The sequence below is a fragment of the Vitis vinifera genome, chromosome 16 (assembly GCF_030704535.1).
Source record: "Vitis vinifera cultivar Pinot Noir 40024 chromosome 16, ASM3070453v1".
Classification (NCBI taxonomy): Eukaryota; Viridiplantae; Streptophyta; class Magnoliopsida; order Vitales; family Vitaceae; genus Vitis; species Vitis vinifera.
Window position 1 is genome coordinate 888,412 of NC_081820.1, and position 20,528 is coordinate 908,939.

At 32.5% G+C, this 20,528-nt stretch overlaps 1 protein-coding gene across 5 annotated transcripts in view; it reads right to left on the reverse strand.

The window, feature by feature from the left end:
* Nucleotides 1-3,657: 3,657 nt before the first annotated feature.
* LOC100245976 (origin of replication complex subunit 3) overlaps nucleotides 3,658-20,528 on the reverse strand; it is a 52,636-nt gene continuing 35,765 nt past the window's right edge. For 2 of the 5 annotated variants that reach the window (XM_059733823.1, XM_059733824.1), the window contains 7 exons: nucleotides 16,812-16,881; nucleotides 15,269-15,354; nucleotides 14,342-14,431; nucleotides 6,159-6,234; nucleotides 5,049-5,176; nucleotides 4,566-4,739; nucleotides 3,658-3,995 (listed from right to left, as the gene is read on the reverse strand). In XM_059733823.1, coding sequence (XP_059589806.1) covers nucleotides 3,890-3,995; nucleotides 4,566-4,739; nucleotides 5,049-5,176; nucleotides 6,159-6,234; nucleotides 14,342-14,431; nucleotides 15,269-15,354; nucleotides 16,812-16,881 — 730 coding nt within the window. In that variant the 3' untranslated portion in view covers nucleotides 3,658-3,889. Of the gene's footprint in view, nucleotides 4,002-4,155; nucleotides 4,740-5,048; nucleotides 5,177-5,540; nucleotides 5,925-6,158; nucleotides 6,235-14,341; nucleotides 14,432-15,268; nucleotides 15,355-16,811; nucleotides 16,882-20,528 lie in introns of those variants that run through there. The other 3 variants (XR_009464500.1, XR_009464501.1, XM_059733825.1) reach the window with 3 other exon arrangements.

The window sequence follows — 20,528 nt, forward strand, 5'->3', positions numbered from 1 at the left end:
CAATAGTATTATTCATAAATATGCAAATCCAATACATACAAATTTTGATTTTTTTTAATAAAAAATGTTTAACCTCTAAACCCTTCAACTAAAAAGATGCAGAGAATAATATTTTGGCTTAAAATAAGAACGAGATTGGAAAGCTAGTTGCCTTGGAATTTTTGTGAATATTGGCATGTGGAAGTTTACCCATTATGAACCCTTTTGGAGGGTACTTAGGTCAATTTACTTTGGACATCTTTACCATGTATGCCACACAGGGTAAAGGACCGCCCAAAGTACCAAAAACAGAATTTCAATATCTCAATTATTGGTACCAGTACATTACCAAACCTTTCACGAATCTCAACTTTTACATTACATGACAAACCTATAAAACATAAAATTGTTCCAAAATAATAGGAGATTTTAAATTTTGATGACAACTCATATCAAATGTAACTATTCACACCAATAGTGTAAATATTATCTGTTTGGGCTTAAAGGATTTTCACGGCTTTAAAACACATATACTTAATTAAAAATGACTCATACTTATATACTATTTTAAGATTTTTCTGTAGACACAATACAAAACATTAAGGATTGGTATTGATACTATTTGTAATTATTTTCATCCAATTATATAGAGATTATCTGTTGTGAGATTAAGGGACCCTCATGACTTTAAAACACATCTATTTGGTTAAAAATAACTCGTATTTATATAATGTCAATGGACTTTCTCCTCTAACCGAGATGTGGGATATCACATCAAATCCCACGTGTCCCCTATCACTTATATTTTTTTTAATATGCTTATATATGCCATTAAATCCTTTCAATTTCAAAATTTTCCCGCTCTTTCATTTCTTTATATTTATTAATTTTAATAACTTTTAGATATATTAAACACAAAATGATTATTATAATAGGTAATTAGTGGTAAAAAAAAACTAAATATAAATATAAATGTATAATGGATAAAAAAAAAATTAATTTTTTTCATTACTTTTCCATTAAAAAAAAAAAAAAAAAAATCTCTACCAACATCCCTAGAGAACTCAAATGTGATATCATAGTCAATCAATTCAAAGAATCAGGAATATAGTATTCATGGGTGGATGATTCACTTTTCTTTTAGGTGTTTCATACAAAGTACAAGCGTCCCTCTTGATAGAAATTAATGTGCTCGGCGTAAAATAATAAAAAGTATAAAAGGTTAAAATATAATAAAAATAAGATGATGTCACACACCACCGTTTTATAATAAAAAGAATGGAGAATCTTGTTACATGGAACATCTAAAAAATTTATATTTTTTTTTCTAGGTGAAGTGAAGAGAAAAGAACAAAATGAAAAATAATGTGAGATGTTTGTTAGACACATGTCAAATTTATTATTATTATTATTATTGTGAAAAAAAAAATGAAAAATAATGTGACATATTTGTTAGCACATGTCAACTTTATTATTATTGTTATTATTTTATGTTTAAAATGTCTTTAAATAAATAAAATCAATAAATATGGAAAAGTGAAAGACTAAACAAAAATAAAAATTTAAAAATGTGCATTATTTTCTAGGTAAAATGAAGAAAAAAAGAAAAAAATGAAAAATATTATTATTATCAGTATTATTATTATTATTATTATTATTATTATACAAAAATGAAATTTGAAAAAAGGTGCATTATTTTCTAAGTAACATGAAGGAAAAAGGAAAAAAAATGAAAAATGATGCGGCATGTTTGTTAGCAACATGTCAACTATTTTTTATAATAATAATAATAACAATAATAATAATAAATTATTATTATTATTATTATTAGATGTTTAAAATAATTAAATTTGAAAAAGTGAAAGAGTAAACAAAAATGAAATTTAAAAAAAAGGTGCATTATTTTCTAGGTAAAATGAAGAAAAAATGAAAAAAATGAAAAAAAAAATTATTATTATTATTATCATTATCATTATTTTATATTTAAAATGTCTTTAAATAATTAAAATCAATAAATATGAAAAAAAAAATGAAAAAGTAAACAAAAATGAAATTTAAAAAGGAAAAGCGCATTATTTTCTAGATAAAATGAAGCAAAAAGAAAAAAATGAAAAATAATGTGACATGTTTCTTAGCCACATGTCTGACTTTAAAAATAATTGACAAGTAGAAATTCTTTTGATTTGTCATTTCAAAGTTAAAAAATAAAAATTATTAATAATAACAAAAAAAAATGGATTAATTGGCTTGCCGAGAAGAAAATTGAAGAGCATTTTTGACTTTTAATTATGTTACTATTTGAGTATATGTTTATTGAATTATTTTATAAAAGTTCTTAACTCTAATTTTTTAGATAGTGTACATAACATATTTCACCCTAAAAATAAATAATTTAGGGGTTAATTTCATTCACCATTATGAAGTTTTTAATTAAATATATTTAAGTATTATTAGTTTGAAATTTTATTTATTTTAAATAGGAAGAAAAATGAGTGAAAATAAAAAATAAAAAATTATAAAAGATATTTCATAAAATTTAAATTAAATATTAAATTTGGAGATGAATAATAGTAACTCAAGATTTATTGACATAACCAATACCCATCGCTCAATAAAGCAATAAAAATGATAATACCACTCAACTTTCATATTAAAATAATAAAAAAATTAAGAAAAAGTGGATTTTTGACATGCTAATTTGAAAAAACATAAAAAAAATTATCCTAATTTTTATAAATTAGTTTTATCCTCATCAATTTAAAAATATTTTTAGAATATATATATTTTTATAATTCAAATAATTATTTCCCGACATTTTTCCTTATTTCCTTATGGTGTTAATAACACCAATTAAGAATTTTTTTTGACCATGAGAATTAATTTAAAATTAATAAAATAAGAAATTTTAATAGAAAATATAGGAAAGACTTCTAATTACAATGAGAGTAAATATTTTATTTTTAAATTTTAATTTTTTTGGTTCTTAATTGTATTTAATTTTTATGTATTTTAGTTTTAATTGCATTTTAAATTTTTAAAATTTTTTATTTTATTTTTGGTGTTAACTAACAAAACTTTTATTTAATTTTATTAAAAAAAATATGAGAAGATTAGAAGATTTATATAATACAAGAAATAAAATCGTAATTAACTAGGAAATTAAAAACATTTCATTTATCACTTGAAGATACTTGAGAATTTTTCCAAAATGATTTGTATCTTATATTATATAATAAAAATTTATAATATATTTATTTATAAAATACTTTTATCAAATTAAAATGATAAATTAATTTAATTATTTAAAATTTGAAAAAATACGTATATTTTTAAATATTTTTAAATGAACCACAATCATAATTTTAGTTTTCATATCAAACCCCTTTATATTGATAGTATTGCTTCTAAAACACCAGTTCAAAAAACAACATATACTAAAATAAAAAGAAATTAAAAATAAAATGGGAATGGTCGCTGCCATTCTTACCGAAGTCCAGCTTAAAGTCAGATAATCTAAGGAGATCCCTAGACACTAATGCGGCATTTGAGGGGCGCCTAACATTCAAGCCATTTGGCAATGTTTTAAAAACAAAATTCAAAAATCAGTTTTCAAAAATGGTTTTATTCTGTACAAAGAATAAAACCATTTCTAAAAATAATTTCCAAACCACACCAATGTTTCCACAAATTGTTATATCAGTACAAGTTCCCTGTGTTAATTTTCTTCAGTTCATTGATACAACTACAAACATCATTCTTATGCCTAAAACTGCATTTTTCAGCTAATCTTTGAACGAAATAATCATACAATTGCATAAAATCAAGATAGAATTCATTTGCATATAAGGAAAGATCATCAAAGAAGAATGAAGCAAGGCAGAGCAAACCGGTTAATGGCTGGCTCCAGTCGTTACAATCCGAATGCTACCCTCTGCACATAATCTGGCCGTCTTTTGCTGGGCATCCGTAGCAGGCCAGTAATCTGGAGCTCTGTGACTGCCCTGCAGAATCGCACTCTAGAGGTAACATGGTTAAGGAGCCTCACAAAGGTCATTATAAGGAGGAAAAACTAATCAATTTGAGCAGAAGCAGGCAAGTAAGAACAGTATATTAACAACAAATTATGAGCTCCATAACAGATATTGAATATAGTTTGAATGAAAGTAATTAGGATATTAACTTCATGCAGTGTTTGTTTCCAGCTCAAGTTTGCAAATCATTAGAATCTAGTTACTGTTTTCTATGGTTCTTGTCTCAAGTTTGGAGAGTCTTGTAAGTTCGGATTCCTGCATAAATGGCCAAAATACAGTAAATGTTTTCCATGATTTTCATTGTCTTGATCATTTCTATTCATATAATCTAATGAAATGACACTGACAGTAAAACTCAAGCGAAATTCTAGGATCCTAAATTAATATCTATAACAAAAGGGTTAAAAGCACCTAATCTGGCCTTCCCAACAAGTTATGCAGTGTGAATTTGTGATTTAATGTTTGAATCCATTGTATGTTTAAGAAGTCTGCATCATAGTTACTAATCCGATGAAAGTGAAAAATGCTATGCAGAATGGAAAAGGAATAGGATACTGAATCGATGCTTCACTCTGGTTTTGAGATTCATTTGTGTCCTTTCTTTTCTTAGCTGGGGACTGCTTCAGCTTGTGTTTCCCTTTGGTACTTGGCTGAAAGACAGTTGATTTGAAAGACTGGTACCAATCATGGAGATTGATAAGATCACCATGCTCCTGAGCCAGGGTATACCTACATCAACAAATGGAAAAAGTTATAACTTCCAGATAATATTTAAAGAGGTTAAAAAACAACACCAGGTGGTTGTTCCACACTGCCTGTTGTCGGACTATTGCAAGAATATTCCAATTAGTGCTAAAATGTGTACTTAAAGGGGGTCAGTCCACCTAGAACTTCTGAAGCGTGAAACCCAGCTAGATAAGAGTCGTCTTGCTTCTCTAGGTAAGACGAGGGAATGACAACTCAGACCCGAAAATCATGAAACAAAGGAGCCTGGCAACTCAAAACATCTTCCACCCAACAAAGTGAGGAAATACTTACAGAATTGAAGTGTCGTGCATAGATGGTAATATCGCTTTACTACTATTGCTGCAGCAACTACAAAGAAGGATTTTTTGGAACTCCAGAAGATCAAGTTGAATTCTTCTTCTTGGATCTCCCATTAAAGCCTATAACACATTTGAGAAGTTTAAAATTATGGATTTGGTATGATACAAAATGCAATTTTCAAGAACTTCAACAGGGAAATAAAAAAGTTTACAAGTTCCAAGGAAAAAAAGGCAAATTTAAAAAAACCTCAACTTTAAATTACCATATCTTAAAATAAAGCATTCATACTTTGTACTTGATAAAATTGTCACATGTACGAAAAGTATGGTGCACCCACCTGATCAAAAGAGGTTGTTTTCTACTTGGTGCAATCCATAATATTTCAACAAACCCAAGAAGCACAACAGATGATAAAAGGACAGGATGGTTTACTAAAGGACTAGATTACAATTTTATTTATTCATATCAACTACAAAACGACAATGTATCACCTTATTATCCATATAAATCTCAGAAAAGAACATATCAGAGTAGCCACATTTCCGGGATCTTTTAAAAGGTATTCATGAGTTTTCATCTTACCAAAAATAGCTACTATCATTGAGGGGGCTTGGGCATCAACCCATTTCCAGAGAAACCGACCCCCTGCTCCATCTAATAAAGCCTTGTAATACATTTTCAATGAAAGGGAAAAGGGAAAAAAACACCAGTATCTTGTTTTCCAAGAAGCAAGTCTATTCCAACACTCCTCCACAGAGTTCCAGACGGAAATGGCCCTTCAACTTGAATGTTTGACATTCATTGCACCCACTCACTTCTCTAGAAGCAAGGCCTGAAAAACAACATTCAATCTTCTCCCCAACTCTCCTGAATGCAGCAAATCATCAAACACCCTCAAGACATCCCCACTTATCGCTCAATAAAGCCAACACATGATAACAGTAAGAATCAGATTAATTTAGCGATTAATCATTATATGCACAAATGTCTAGCATTGTCAGCTAATAGTACTAAATAGTAAGTAAACATTCACTATTTCTGCCTAGTACACAGGAAATTTCATGAGAATATTTCTTGGTGTAAAAGATCCAGATTACTTACTGATTGTAGTTTGTCAACATTCTTAAAACACACTATTTCGTGAAAAGGTATGCACTCAACAGGCTGCATGTAATCCCTGTTTCACAAACAAACCATCTGTTGGAAAGCTTTCTAGTAACATATTTAAACTAGTAAATTCATTGCAAGAAAAGATAATTTCCCATCAAGGGGATCCCGTTTTCTTCTCTGCTTACCAAACAAGGAAACAGAAATTCTCATATCTTTCATCATAAATAGAGTATCAATAGAGAGGAACCAGTAAATATGCCTGAGCAAGGATTTGAATGTGGAGCAATCTATGTCATATAGGCACGTCCAAATCTGTGAAGTACATGTTCCAAACATGGAATGAGAAGGCTTTTAATATGGGACATGTGTCTAATATGCCTAAAGGTCATCTATGATCTTCTTCTTCTTCCTTTTTTTCCCCTTCCTAATAGGCAAAAAAATAGTGCATGCCCATGAAAAAAAGGGGCCACAAGTTTCCAGTTCATTATAAGAAACCTTAGACTCATGACATGCATTGGGACCCTATCTTAGTTGTGTGCTTCAATTTGGCCTTGGGCATGGAAAGAGAAAAAAATGGAGATTTAAGTAAATTAGCCATGTCTCTATGTCCTAATATATGGAGATTAAACAAATTAGTTACAACACACATACTGACATCCAAAATTGTACCTAAGCCCATGTAATACACCACAATATAGTTCATATAAAGTTCATAGTTAGTGATGGCTGATTCTTAGGAATCTGATTGACCCTGGTCAAAGAAATGATGTTGTATTTATTTCTTTCCTTTTTGTCTTTGGTAGAATCTGATTTATGGGAGAGATTATAGGATGATAGGTGGTAGGTGAATCTAATCCCTGATTTATGAGAGAGATTGTAGGTGAATCTAAACCCTAATTGTGTATAATATAATGTACATATTGTACAGGAACATAATTTGCTTCATGGGATCAGAGCTAGGGCTCTCTTATGTACCCTAAGTTTTTCCTATTATCAGCCTTAATCACTGAGAATTTCGCTGCACTTGTACGACCTCCATTGCCAACAGCTGAGCTTGTTGATGTCCATCTCCTTCCTTTGAATTTTTTGGCCTACATAGCCTCATAAACTCCCCCCTGTTTCAAATTTACAAAAATTGTATCTGATTTGCTCCAATATGTTTGATGGATCAAAAATCATCCAATCTTCAAACTTTGTTTCCAACATGACTAGCAATAACCCTTTCGTAGAAACGAAATGGCCAATATCACCTAGTGTGGTCTCAACCTCTGAGAACAGTTTTTAAAGGAAAAGAAAAACTAAGGACCTGTTTGGCAACTGTTTTCAAGAATAGTTTTTTATTCTTCAAAACAAAAAACAAGAAAACAAGTTTGATAACTAGAAAACATATTTTAGTTGTTTTCTGTTTTCTGTTCGTAATAACAAAAAATAAGGTGTTTTTAGAAAACATATTTTAGTTGTTTTCACTTGTTTTAAAAAATAATTATACAAGCATATAAAATGATTAAATATTAAACATTGGATATAAAAATTATTTTAAAATTATATTAAAAAAAGGTTAAAAACATTTCAAGTTCACAAACAAACTTTTGTTCTACAAAATATTATAAAACAATTTTCAAAAACTATTTTTTAGAACTATTTTCGAAAACAATTACCAAACATGCCTAAGTCATCTAATTGGAGCTATCCTAAGTGAAGACAATCCACAGTTCATTGCATGGGATGAAGAGAACTTAATGATTATGTCATGGCTATGGAATTCAATGCAACAGGAGATTAGCGAGGCATGCATGCTCTTGACAACAACTAGAGATATCTGGAAGATTGTTAGGCAAACATACTCCAAAGCGAGGGATGCTGCTCACATCTATGAAACAAAAACTGAAATTGATGCTACCAAGCAAGGTACTTTTTTTGTTACTAAATACTACAATATCATGAAAAGCTTATGGCTTGAATTAGATTACTATCATAATATTAACATGAAGTGCAATGAGAATGCTACCATGATACTCAAATATGTTTAAAGGGAAACGATATTTGATTTCTTAGTGGGTCTCAATGTTGTATACAATCAAGTCGAGGTTCAAGTCCTTGGAAACAAGGTTCAAAGTATCGATTGAGTCTGGTCCGACTCAACCGAGTAGTATCTACCTCGGCAAGCTCCACAATGAGTTTGATACCTGATATAAGTTTTTGCATTAACTCGATAAAAAATTAGTAAAACTCATAATGCTTTGCCAAAACTACATCAAGTTAACTTGAATTCATGGCTTCGAAGCCACGAAACAACACGATCTTCTTCGTTGTTGCTAGATTGAACGGTGTTAAGTAGCAGCATGAGGACTGGCTGAGCATTACCACAAAAAATTCAAATCTTGACCCTCTTCTTTAATTTTGCGTCAGTGCCACTGAACAGCAACATCATCTTCGTTGATGGTCGACAACCAATCCATTATATAAGTGGGATGAAAATGCCTCTACATTTCCTCTTTCCTGGTTTGGAATTTAGGAAAGTAGCAATTGGGATAGATTTAAGAAATTTTAACATATTCCTTTTATGAAATTAATTAAATGCATTAAATGATGATGTATTCCTAATATATGGAAATTTATTTATAAAATTAATTATATAGGATACTTAGAAACAATTAAAAACATAACAAATTGAAATATGATAATTGTTACATGTATTAAATATGAATATATAATAACTTTAAAATAGACCTGGATATTAATCACGAATAATAAATTAATAAATTTAATTATATAAATATAAAAAATAAATGTATATTGAATACCATAAAACATAATAATAGTATTTTAAAATATTTTTAGTATATTGATATATATTTATAGTTAAATATTTAATAGTTATTAATTATATTTAATGGTTTAAAATTATATATTAATGTAATTGAATATTAAATGAAAGAACTTTATTTTATCAATTCTTGAGTTCATTTAATTGTTAATTTTGTTACTATTGTAATAATTTTTTTAAAAATAAATTAGTTTTAACGGGTCAATTCAGTGTGTCCTTCCAAGACCTGTGTCTGACAATTTCCTGGTTCTTTTAGAAGGTTGAAGTTTGGAAGACTTTGGCTCTGAATCAAGTGGACTATTGGGATGCTAAGAAAAAGACTAGCACCCTATCTTTGGAGGAGTTGGAAGCAAGGAAAGAAGCGAGGGAAGATTGTAAAAAATGGGTTCTGTTAGAAGAGATTTCTTGGAGGCAAAAATCTAGAGAAGTGTGGTCGAAAGAAGGAGACAGAAATATCGGATTCTTTCATAAGATGGCCAACACTCACAAAAGGAGGAATTATGTGGACAAAATTAAGATTAATGGTGTTTGGCTTTCGGAGGAGAATGAAATCAAGGAAGGGGTGGTTAGAGCCTTTCAGTCTCTGCTATCCAATACGAGGGACTGACGTCCTTCTTGATCTGGGTTGCAATTTGAGACGCTAGAGACTTAGGACGCTCTAGGTTTAGAGGAGCCATTCTCAGAAGATGAGGTTTTTGGTGCTCTATTGGGATGCAATGGGGACAAAGCACTAGGGCCCGACGGTTTTTCAATGACATTTTGACAGTTCTCTTGGACTTTGTGAAGGATGATATGATGAGATTTTTCAGGGAATTCTATGAACATGGTAAATTTGTTAAAAGCTTGAATGCAACTTTTTTGGTTGTAATCTCAAAAAAAGCAGGTACTGAAGATTTAAGGGATTTTAAGCCTATAAGTTTGGTGGAAGGGTTGTACAAGTGGTTGGGCAAGGCTTTAGCCAATAGGTTAAGGAAGGTGGTAGGAAAAGTGGTTTCTAAGGCCCAAGGGGCGTTTGTGGAAGGTAGACAAATCCTAGATGCAATGTTGATTGCTAATGAAGCCATTGATGCGATCTTGAAGAATAACGAATGTGATATCTTGTGCAAACTTGACATAGAGAAGGCATATGACCATGTGGATTGGTCTTTTCTTCTCACAATTATGCATAAAATGGGTTTTGGGGAGAAATGGGTTGGGTGGATCAAATGGTGCATTTCCACTGCAAGTTTCTCTATGTTGGTTAATGACACCTTTACTGGTTTCTTTCAAAGCTCAAGGGATTTGAGGCAAGGAGATCCACTATCGACTTATTTATTTGTGATTGCTATGGAGGTGTTTAGTTGTCTCCTAAAGAGGGCAGTGGATGAAGATTTTTTGTCGGGCTGTAGGATGAAGGAAAGGAATGGAGAAAGGGCTTAGATATCCCATTTGTTGTTTGTTGATGATACCTTGGTGTTTTCCCAAGCTACCCAAGATCAGATGACCTTTCTTAGTTGGTTGCTTATGTGGTTTGAGGCCGTGTCGGGGTTAAGAATAAATTTCGAAAAGAACGAATTAATCCCAATGGATAGTGTGGAGAATATTGATAACCTTGCTATGGAATTTGGTTATAGAGTGGGCAACCTCCCATCCACTTATTTGGCCATGCCTCTGGGTGCACCGTTTAAGTCTATGATAGTTTGGGATGGAGTGGAAGAGTGGTTCCATAGAAGGTTGGCTATATGGAAGAGACAATACATTTCCAAAGGAGGGAGGACGACCGAAATTCAAAGCACATTGTCGAATTTACCCATTTATTTGATGTCACTATTGTGCATGTCAAGCTTAGTTAGACAAAGACTAGAGCATATTCAAAGGGATTTTCTTTGGGGAGGTGGAAATTTGGAGCGAAAACCTCATTTAGTGAGATGGGAGTTGGTGTGCTTAAGTAAGAAGAAAGGGGGTTTGGAGATCAAGTGTCTTTCCACACTCAATAAGGCTCTTCTTTGTAAATGGAATTGGTTGTTCATGAATAAAAGAGAGGCTTTGTGGAATCAAGTGATTAGAGGGAAGTATGGGAAAGAAAGAAGGGGTTGGTGTTCGAGGGAAGTGACAGAAACGTATGGTGTTAGGTATGGAAAGGGATAAGGAAGGCCTAGGACGTTGTGAGTACTAGGATTTCCTTCTCTGTAGGTAATGGGTGGAGGGTGAGATTTTGGAGGGATAGGTGGTGTGGGGATTCTCCTTTGAGTGTGTCCTTCCCAACCTTGTTTGCTTTAGCTATTGATAAGGAGGCGTGGGTAATGGATATTTGAATCTTTCTAGTAAGGCACTTGCAAAAAGACGCAACAAAGAACACACGAAGGATACAGATATGACTCATAGGCAAGCAAGAAAATAGAAGAGAAAGATTCAAACCCACCTTCCAACCAACACCCAGCTCCCACGAGGGCTGGAAACCCCCTAGCAAAAACCAAAAAAGAGAATAAAACCTTTCCCAGAACAAACAAAGAACCCCTAGCATAACAAAATTACCACCAGTGGCCTGCAGAGAACCCTACTGCTAAGTCTCCACCCCCCTCCCCAATCTTTTTACCATAGATGGAGCACTATTGTAACTATCTGAGCACTCGAGCCTTCAAATTTCCTTCTCAAGACACGAAAAGGACATGGATTTTCACCCTCTCCCTAACACCTTAACCCCACGACCTTTCTTTCTTCGCTTCCAGTTTTCTAAGAAAAGAGTTGATTTCCTGTTCAAAGCCCAGAATTGGCAACCCCAAACAATTGGAGAACTCAACAAAACCTTTGGGAAGAGATGCAAACTCCTTCCCCTCCGCTACACCTTCCCCATCACATAGAGCCTTCTTTACCTAATTAACTTCTATTAAAATTCCTTAAACAGTTCAAGAAGCATTTAGAAGCAAGAATTGGAGGAAAGCCATGAAAATGAGATGTTAGCTCTTAAGAAAAACCAAACTTGGGAAATAGTTGAATTACCAACGAGAAAAAAAATTGGTTAGATGTAAATGGGAGTTTATAGTTAAATATAGAGTTGACGGGACGATGAAGAGATATAAGGGTAGGTTGGTAGCCAAGGGTATACGCAAATTTATGGGGTGGACTACCAAGAAACATCTGCTCTGGTAGCAAAGATGAATATCATTCATATATTACCATCCTTCGTAGCTAACTTTGGTTGGTCTTTGTAGGAACTTGATATTAAGAATGCATTCTTGTATGGTGATTTAGAAGAAGTGTATATGGAAATACCTAGGTTTCAATGGAGACTTCAAGAGAAACACTGTATGCAAACTAAGAAAGAAGCTTTATGGCCTTAAACAATCTCCTTAAGTATGGTTTGAAAGATTTGCAAAAGCCATGAATGACATGGAGTTTCGACAAAGCTAAGGAGATCATACACTCTTCATCAAACACTCATATATAGGAAAACTTACCATTGTCATAGTTTATGTTGATGACATAACTGTGACCGGAGATGACTATAAGGCAATAGAAAGACTCAAGAAAAAACTAGCTAAAGAGTTCAAGATAAAAGACTTGGGAAGATTGAAGTGTTTTTTGAGGATTGAGGTGACCCACTCAAGGAAGTACATTTTGGATCTTCTAAAGGAGATAGGTATGCTTGGTCGCCAATTGAACAAAATCATAAGCTAGGGGAAGCTCAAGAAAATGTAGTAGCAGAATGTGGAATGTATCAATGTTTAGTTAGGAAGTTAATCTACTTGTCACACACAAGGCCAGATATACCCTATGTTGTTAGCGTCGTAAGCCAATTCATGCATTCTCTTAGAGAACTTCATCTAGAGGTGGTATACAAGATTCTACATTATATGAAATCTACCCTAAGAAAGGGAATTGTCTTTAAGAAAAATGAAGAGCTAAGCCTAGACGTGTATACTGATGCAGATTGGGCAGGATTAGTGGTGGATCGATGTTCTACCTCTAGTTACTGTACACTCTCAGGTGGCAACTTAGTGACATGGAGAAGTAAGAAGCAATCCATGGTGGCTCAATTTAGTGCAAAAGTAGAGTTCATGTATGGCACATGGGATTTGTGAGCTATTATGGACAAAGATTATCCTTGATGATCTAAGAATCAAGTGGGAAAGGACAATGAAGTTATACTATGACAACAAATCAACAATCATTATTGCTCACTATCTAGAACAGCATGACCGAATGAAGCATGAGAAGTAGATCAACACTTTATCAAGGAAAAACTCAATAGTGGTCTAATCTACACATCCTATGTTTCAACAAAAGGGCAACTTGCAAATGTGTTAATCAAAGGATTGGCTAATCATCAGTTTCAAAAAATTACATGTAAGCTGGGAATGGATAACATCTATTCTCCAACTTGAGAGGAAGTGCTAGTAGACTCTTAGGAATCTGATTGTGGCCCTAGTCAATGAAATGATTTTGTATTTATTTCTTTCATTCTTTTCTTTCTTAAAATCTTATTCATGAGAGAGATTATAGGATTATAAGTGATAGGTGATTCTAGTCCCTGATTTATGGGAGAGATTGTAAGTGAATCTAATCTCTAATTGCACATAAATAGGATGTACATATTGTATTCTAATATAATTCAAGAAGAAAACTAGGTTTGGTTTATGAAAAATTTAAAAATTAGAGCGGAAAAAGCTCAGTTTTAAGGCACATATGATGGTCTAAGAGATATTTATCTGTCTTTTGAAATATGTAAGCAAATGGTAAGCAAGAGCATCCACTCAGCTGCCTGTCACAGACACAACAGCTCCTTTTTGGTATCAACAGTAGATATCAACCTACAAATTTTTGGTGATGGGCTCTTTCTACAAGTATGGAAGAAGATTTCATGGATCTGACTTTGGATCAAATATCCCATACAAGCATAAGCTCAAAGAAAGTAAATGGCACCACTGCATTTACTCGGTATAACCTTCTCAAATATTGGATAAAATAAAAACATTTTAGGAACCAGACAGAATGTCCTCAAGATGCTGTAACAGAAAACAAACAGCATCCAATCAATTTAAATTGGTAGTATATAATAATTTTAGATTTCAAATCAAGAGATCTACTGAAATTTTGTCCCAAATGTTTAGGGAACATATAAAAAATAACAAGCAGCAAGGCAATACAATTATAAACAAGTGACAAAGGACATTAGATTGGGGACGATTGTTCACAAGATTTCACAAATAAAACTATGCATCCTGGGAAAAAATTTGCAATTCAAATAAAATAAAAATGTAAAGCACATTTGTTAAACCATTGCCAGTGCTATTTAGTATCTATATATCAATAAAAAGATGGAAATGGTATAGGCAAGCACAAGGATCTGTAGAATTAATATTGTTACCTAACCATGGTCTCCATCAACCTAGCAGCTTTCTCATTTAACACTTTTGAGTCCTTATCCATATTTAAATGACTCCGAGATGTATGTCTCCTGTCACACAAAATACAGTTAGAAGGGAAGCACTGGGAATCGATGTTCCTAAATAACCATAAAAGCACACTTTGAGCTAAGCCAAAGTAAAAACTATTGAGTTTCATTTTTCTCCTTCTCCCTGTATGCAAGGTGAGGAGATAAAAAGGGATATTATTTACTTTCAGTTTACCCCAAAAAAATGTACTGTGACAATTAAGTGATTATCATAATTGACCTAGCTAAGATGCTAAAATATGAATATGCAAGAGACTTCTAATGAACATGATCACTTGCCGTCTCTATATTCAGTTTAGGAAACACCCAGGTTGAGCCAAACATCAATCCGAAAGTACATATTATTGTGGATATGGACTTACTATTCAGATGGCACAATATTTTTGGGATGTTTAATTAAGTATATAAGCAAACAAAGGCATATGGGGCTCAATGATATATACCAAACTTGGTTAAGCCAAACATAATTCCAGAGTAAATATTATTATGAATGTGGACTTACCACTCTGGAGTTATAATAATTTTGAGATGTTTAAAATAAGTAAAAATTAGTAAACAAAGGCACAAGAGCTTAATGAAACATACCAGTTAATATTTTTAAAAATAAGATTGTCAAGAAATGACTAAAAAAGCATGAGTTTTTAGCAGTACTCTTTTATTCATTACATCTTATTACAAGCCACACAATATCTTAATAATAAAAAAATAATTAATATAACAGAGGATAGAAAATATGCTTCACAAATTCAACAGTGGATAGAAAAAATCAAACCAAATGTGACAGGGAGAAAGATCGCTATACTAATATACAAGCAATAAAAGATGAACATAGAAAATTACTTGGGTATATTTGTCAAATCTTGTTTCAAACTCTTGCCATTCTCAAATTTCAGCAGCGATTGGAGTTCCTTCACTTTGTCATGAATCTATTACGAGGACATAATTCAATAATAATTAGATTGTTTGCTGATCAACTTTAAGTTAGATTAGGGGGAAAATTGGCAGCAAGGTTATTTCTAAAAACCGTACATATATGAACAGTAAAAACAATATCAATGTGGCACTGTAGACATACGTCACATAACAACATGCTTAAAGATAAATATAAGATAATTCTTATCAAAAAGAAAAAGGATGATGCTGCAAATAAAAATTCATTTTCTATGAAGATTATATAAAAAAATTATTAAAAAAAAAAATCTATCTAGACATTTAGGGTATAGTGTGTACAGCCTATTGAGTCCTTGCTCCTAAGGCTGATAACAAAAGAAGGAAAAGAAAAATTTACCGACCAAGGTTAAACATTCAGACACAAATTAACTTCAGTACAATGCTGGTGAAAGTAAATTGGAAAAGCCAAATATCTTCTGCCAAAAAGTTAGGGATGTCAGATTTAGGGATAAGAAAAGGAAGTTGTTGGAATACATCTCAAAATCCACATTTATTTGGAATATTCTATAGCATTATTTTTAGAAGTTCTCTTGTGGGTGTAGAAGCTTCAATTCCTTGTCTTTTTAGGACCTTGGTTTTGGACTCTAAAACAACAGGCTGGGTGATTTTTACTGAAACCAACAGCAGTCAAATGCAGGCCTGGGCAAGGTTCATGAATAATAATATAAAAAATCATCCTCCAAATTGGAGAAATATCGGGAGTAAGTCCAACCTCCAACACATGGATTGCTCCTAAAGAAGTTGTGAACCAAAGGATTTGAGTTTCTAAGAGGAATATCTTTAGACTTGAATGAGTTAATGAACTTGTTAAATGCACTAGACACAGATCAACCACTTCATAATTATCATAGAATATAGATAGGTCCACATTCAATTTTGATATGCTTCAGTGTGCCATATAACTTTAATATAAAGAGGGATGTGGTATCAGATTTAGCTACATTAAGTAGAAATTTCATTCCATGCTTTCACAAGCAACTTGTAACTAACCTAACTAGTTAGTTTTTTATGGATAAAATGCTAATTGATTTCATTTTTGCGATGCAGCTGGGGTTATGAGACACTTACACAACCAATCAGTTAGTAGCAAGTCAAGCTCAGAAGGGTAAGCTTGTTAGCATCTATAAAGATGGTTGTGACAATATAATTGACCTACATATGTATGACAAACACAAGCTTCCGCAGAGTGCAATCATATAAGTTGCTTTACACAATGCAAAAGCCATATAATAAGGATAAATGAAATCTATTTTCTCGCCAGGGCTCCAATCTTCAACTATAGAATAAAGGAACTACTTAGAGATCATGTAAAGTCAAAGGCTAAATTGTTTACCTTTGTACTAGAACTAATCTGTACAAATACACAGTGTATGAGAATTAGTCTAAACAAATATCAGAGCCTCTGATAACTTTTGCCAAACTCTGCTCATACCTCAATGACATCCTCTGTGAGTTTTTCCCAGCTCTTAAGCAATTGATAAAGTAGCACAACTGGGAGATCCCTGATTGAATTGAATACAAAGATCAAAATGCCAGTGACATAATGCAAACAAATAAATTTATGAATTAAATAGTTACAAAGAAATGGAAATAGAATTGAGCGAGTATTCTTTAAGCATGTAACTTGATTCAATAAATGCAAGAACTATAATTAATTGCAAATTTTTCAATTGTGCTAAAATAACACAAATATATAAAATTATAACAATAGTTATATGCCTCCTGAACTATTTAAATGGTCATAAATTTGAAATATAATTAAGATGTACTAATATAAAACTAGTTTACCACTATTTTATTTTATTTTATCTGAAACAAAAATTCATTAATACCAAGTTAGAAGGACATGAGAAGAATGAGAAATCCTTCCAAAATATACAAATGCTGATCAAAAGATCTGATGTATAAGATGTCTCCTGTATACCACTTACAACTATACAAAAGAAGTGAGGTTTTACTCTCCAAAGAAATCAATGCATTTACAAAGAAGGGCCAAAGCTTTGCTCCAAGATTTGTTGTTTTAAACCTCTATTTACACACCAAGATCCAATAGAGTTGAATAACACTAAGAGGAGTGTCCTTAAAATCTAAAATTGTTGAGACCCAAAAAGTGAAATAGAAGTAAATTAAGTCTCATATCAACTTCATACTTCTCCACTTATCCTCAAAAATCCTTGCATTTCTCTCCCACAATATTATCCAAATCAAAATGAGGCAAAGAGTTTTGTCTCTACCTGTACTCACCAAGCCTCTAAAGGAAATAGTCATCATGTCACTTATGCTCCTAGAAGGAACCCAATTTAGCCTAACCAAGCTGAATAATCTATGCCAAAACGCCAAAGTCATTGGACAGTGTAAATAGAGATGATCAACTGTCTCACCACTCACCGTACACATAATGCAACAATTAGGACTAAGGGCTTTGTGAAGTCTCCTCACCTATAGCAAGTTGTTGATGTTGACCTTCTTATTGACCAGTGGCCAAGCTAAGATCATGACGTCAGATGGTGCTTTAGATTGCCATAAGACTTTTTCTGGAGAGAAATGCACAAGGGCTTGTAGGTTAGACAGGGGTAAAAGGAAGGATTTTACTGAAAAATATACCTGAAGAAGATAAAGACCGCACTCTCTTATTGGGGACAAATGAAATCAAGTGCACATGAGAGAGAGAAGACATTAGTCCTTCCAAATCTTCTATCTCCACAATCAATGAGATGACGACAAAAGATAAGGTTCCAAGAAAAAGGAAAGGACACTAAAAAATACTTGATTTATAAGGAATTAGCAATACCATCATTTGTGTTTTCCCAAATATAATTTGGAATGTTTTCAAAGTAATTATTGTATTTTCTATCTTGATTCACAGTTATTAATATACAAGATTGAAATAAGTATCATTAATGTTTTAAAAGGCTATTAAGGCTTACACCTTGAGGCAAGGCTCTACGAATTACCCATGAGGCTATAGCCTTAGTTAGGGTAATTAAGGCTTAAGCCTTACCCTATCAAGGCTACTGAGGCCTAAATATCAAATACCCGCCTTTGTGAGGTTTTCGTATATATTTTATAAGAAGCTTAAGCCTCAATATTTAATGAGTTTTAATGGATTATATCATCTATGTTTTTGTAGCCTTTTGATATAGATTTCATGAGTTTTGCATTGGGTCCCAACTTGGTTAAACCTTTCACAAATAAGAGCTTGGTTGACTTCCAATTAACCTTTTAAATGGAAAGGAAAAAGAGAGAATGAGAAGAAAAAATATGGGCATTGTTGACTATTTGATCTCATATACAATCATTATCTTATCATTTGTAGATAAATAAAAAAAAACCACTACAATTGGTGGATAAGGAAAAAGAATGGGTGATTATTAGCACTATTAAGGAGAATAATATAACAATTGGATATGATTATATCCCTTGGAGGATCCTGCAAGTAATAATGATGGTAAAGTTGAAAATTATTTGATAAAACCATGAGAGAGCTAAATTTTAGAAAAGAGAAAAAGAAACTAAACTAGAAATTATTAACAATGACAAATAATTGATTTTTATCATTATTAAGTTTATGCCTTTTTCATTATTCAATTTTTTTAGGACTTTATGAGTAGTTTTCTGGTTTTTTTGAAAATATATATATATTTTTTTTATTTGTTTAAGTTGAGGCTTGTGTCTTGCCTTATTTGGGAAAAATGCCTCAAGACCGCCTTTCGTCTTTTAACACAATGAGTATCGTATATAAGTCTTATATGATTGCACTTTGGGGAAGCTTGTTTACCATATGAACCACTCAGAGAAAAATAGATCAAAAGTTCAATCTGAAACTAAAATCAGGGAAAGTCAAATATGCAAGAGCACCAAAAACATGATACACCTTATAGTGGGAGAGGTGACACCATAATTCTTGACAGAGTAGATACCCTCCAAAAAGTGTTGACAGAAACAAAGTCTACTGAGAGATGAAGAAAACTTAGTAGACTCACAGTAGGTCACAATCAAAACCATGGCTTGAAACTAGAGCAGATTCATTGAGCGAAGGGATAAAACCTTTGCTCAGGTGACTTCCTCATTGCTGGATCACAAGGAGATGAAAGATGCTTCAGCTAGATTTTTGTATAGTGACATGGTTCATCACCATGGTAGAGCTTACGATGTAGATTGAAGTATTTTTAGAGTGATCAAGTATTTTTTGTCATTACCAATTACATAACGAGGCTGAATGACAATAGTGTACAATTAATAACAACTAATGAAGAGAACACACGGATTTAAATTAGGGACCTCGAAAAGGGCTGACACATGTTAATTATATGAAGCGATACAATTTTTTAGGAGATATGATGCAATACACTTTTCATCTGGTTCTTTTGTTGCTTGGTGAGGTTAGCCTAATCTCCAATAGGCCACTGATTTCCCATCTATTATCAAGGGCGTCCTTCCATGGCCATTTGAACATAAGGTTACTTGAAAACTCTGAAGTACTAACTAAACTCTTGAATGTATCATTAAAATTTTAAAGTCTAGCAACTAAATTTTTGAAGTTTACTAAGCAAACTTGTTACAGCACTCTGGAAAACATTGACAGAATAAATGTTCCTACGAGAAACAAAAACTTTTTCAAAGAGAGAAGAAGATATCATCTTCCTATTGGTACTCAGAAATTATGAAATGTTCATTTTACACTTCCAATTTTGACATGTCACCCTACATTAATCATTAATAACTGTGGAAATCCAGATGAGATTCAGATCATAAGTCCGAATTTTATGGAGGATTGCATGATTCTAGGGAGTCTCAAGCTAGGTTTCCGTGTTTGTTAGCTAGTTTAAATAAAGAGATAAAGATAATTTGTTATCAAATATCTCTAGGTCAGTTTTGAATTTCCTACATTGGTTAGAATTTATCTTTCATATTTATCACTCAAATAAAGGAGTTAGGTGGCAGATTTTTTTTTTTGATAAGTAAACCAAGATATATTGATAAAGGGGCAAAGAGTTACAAGTATACAGGGGGTATACAAAGCAACAAACCCCTCAAAAAGCCAAAAAAACAGCAAGCCTCACCATCCCTTAGTTGGACGCCAACCATTCTAGGAATCCTATAAGGGACATACGCTCCTTGCCAATATACAATCTAGCCCAGCTCCACA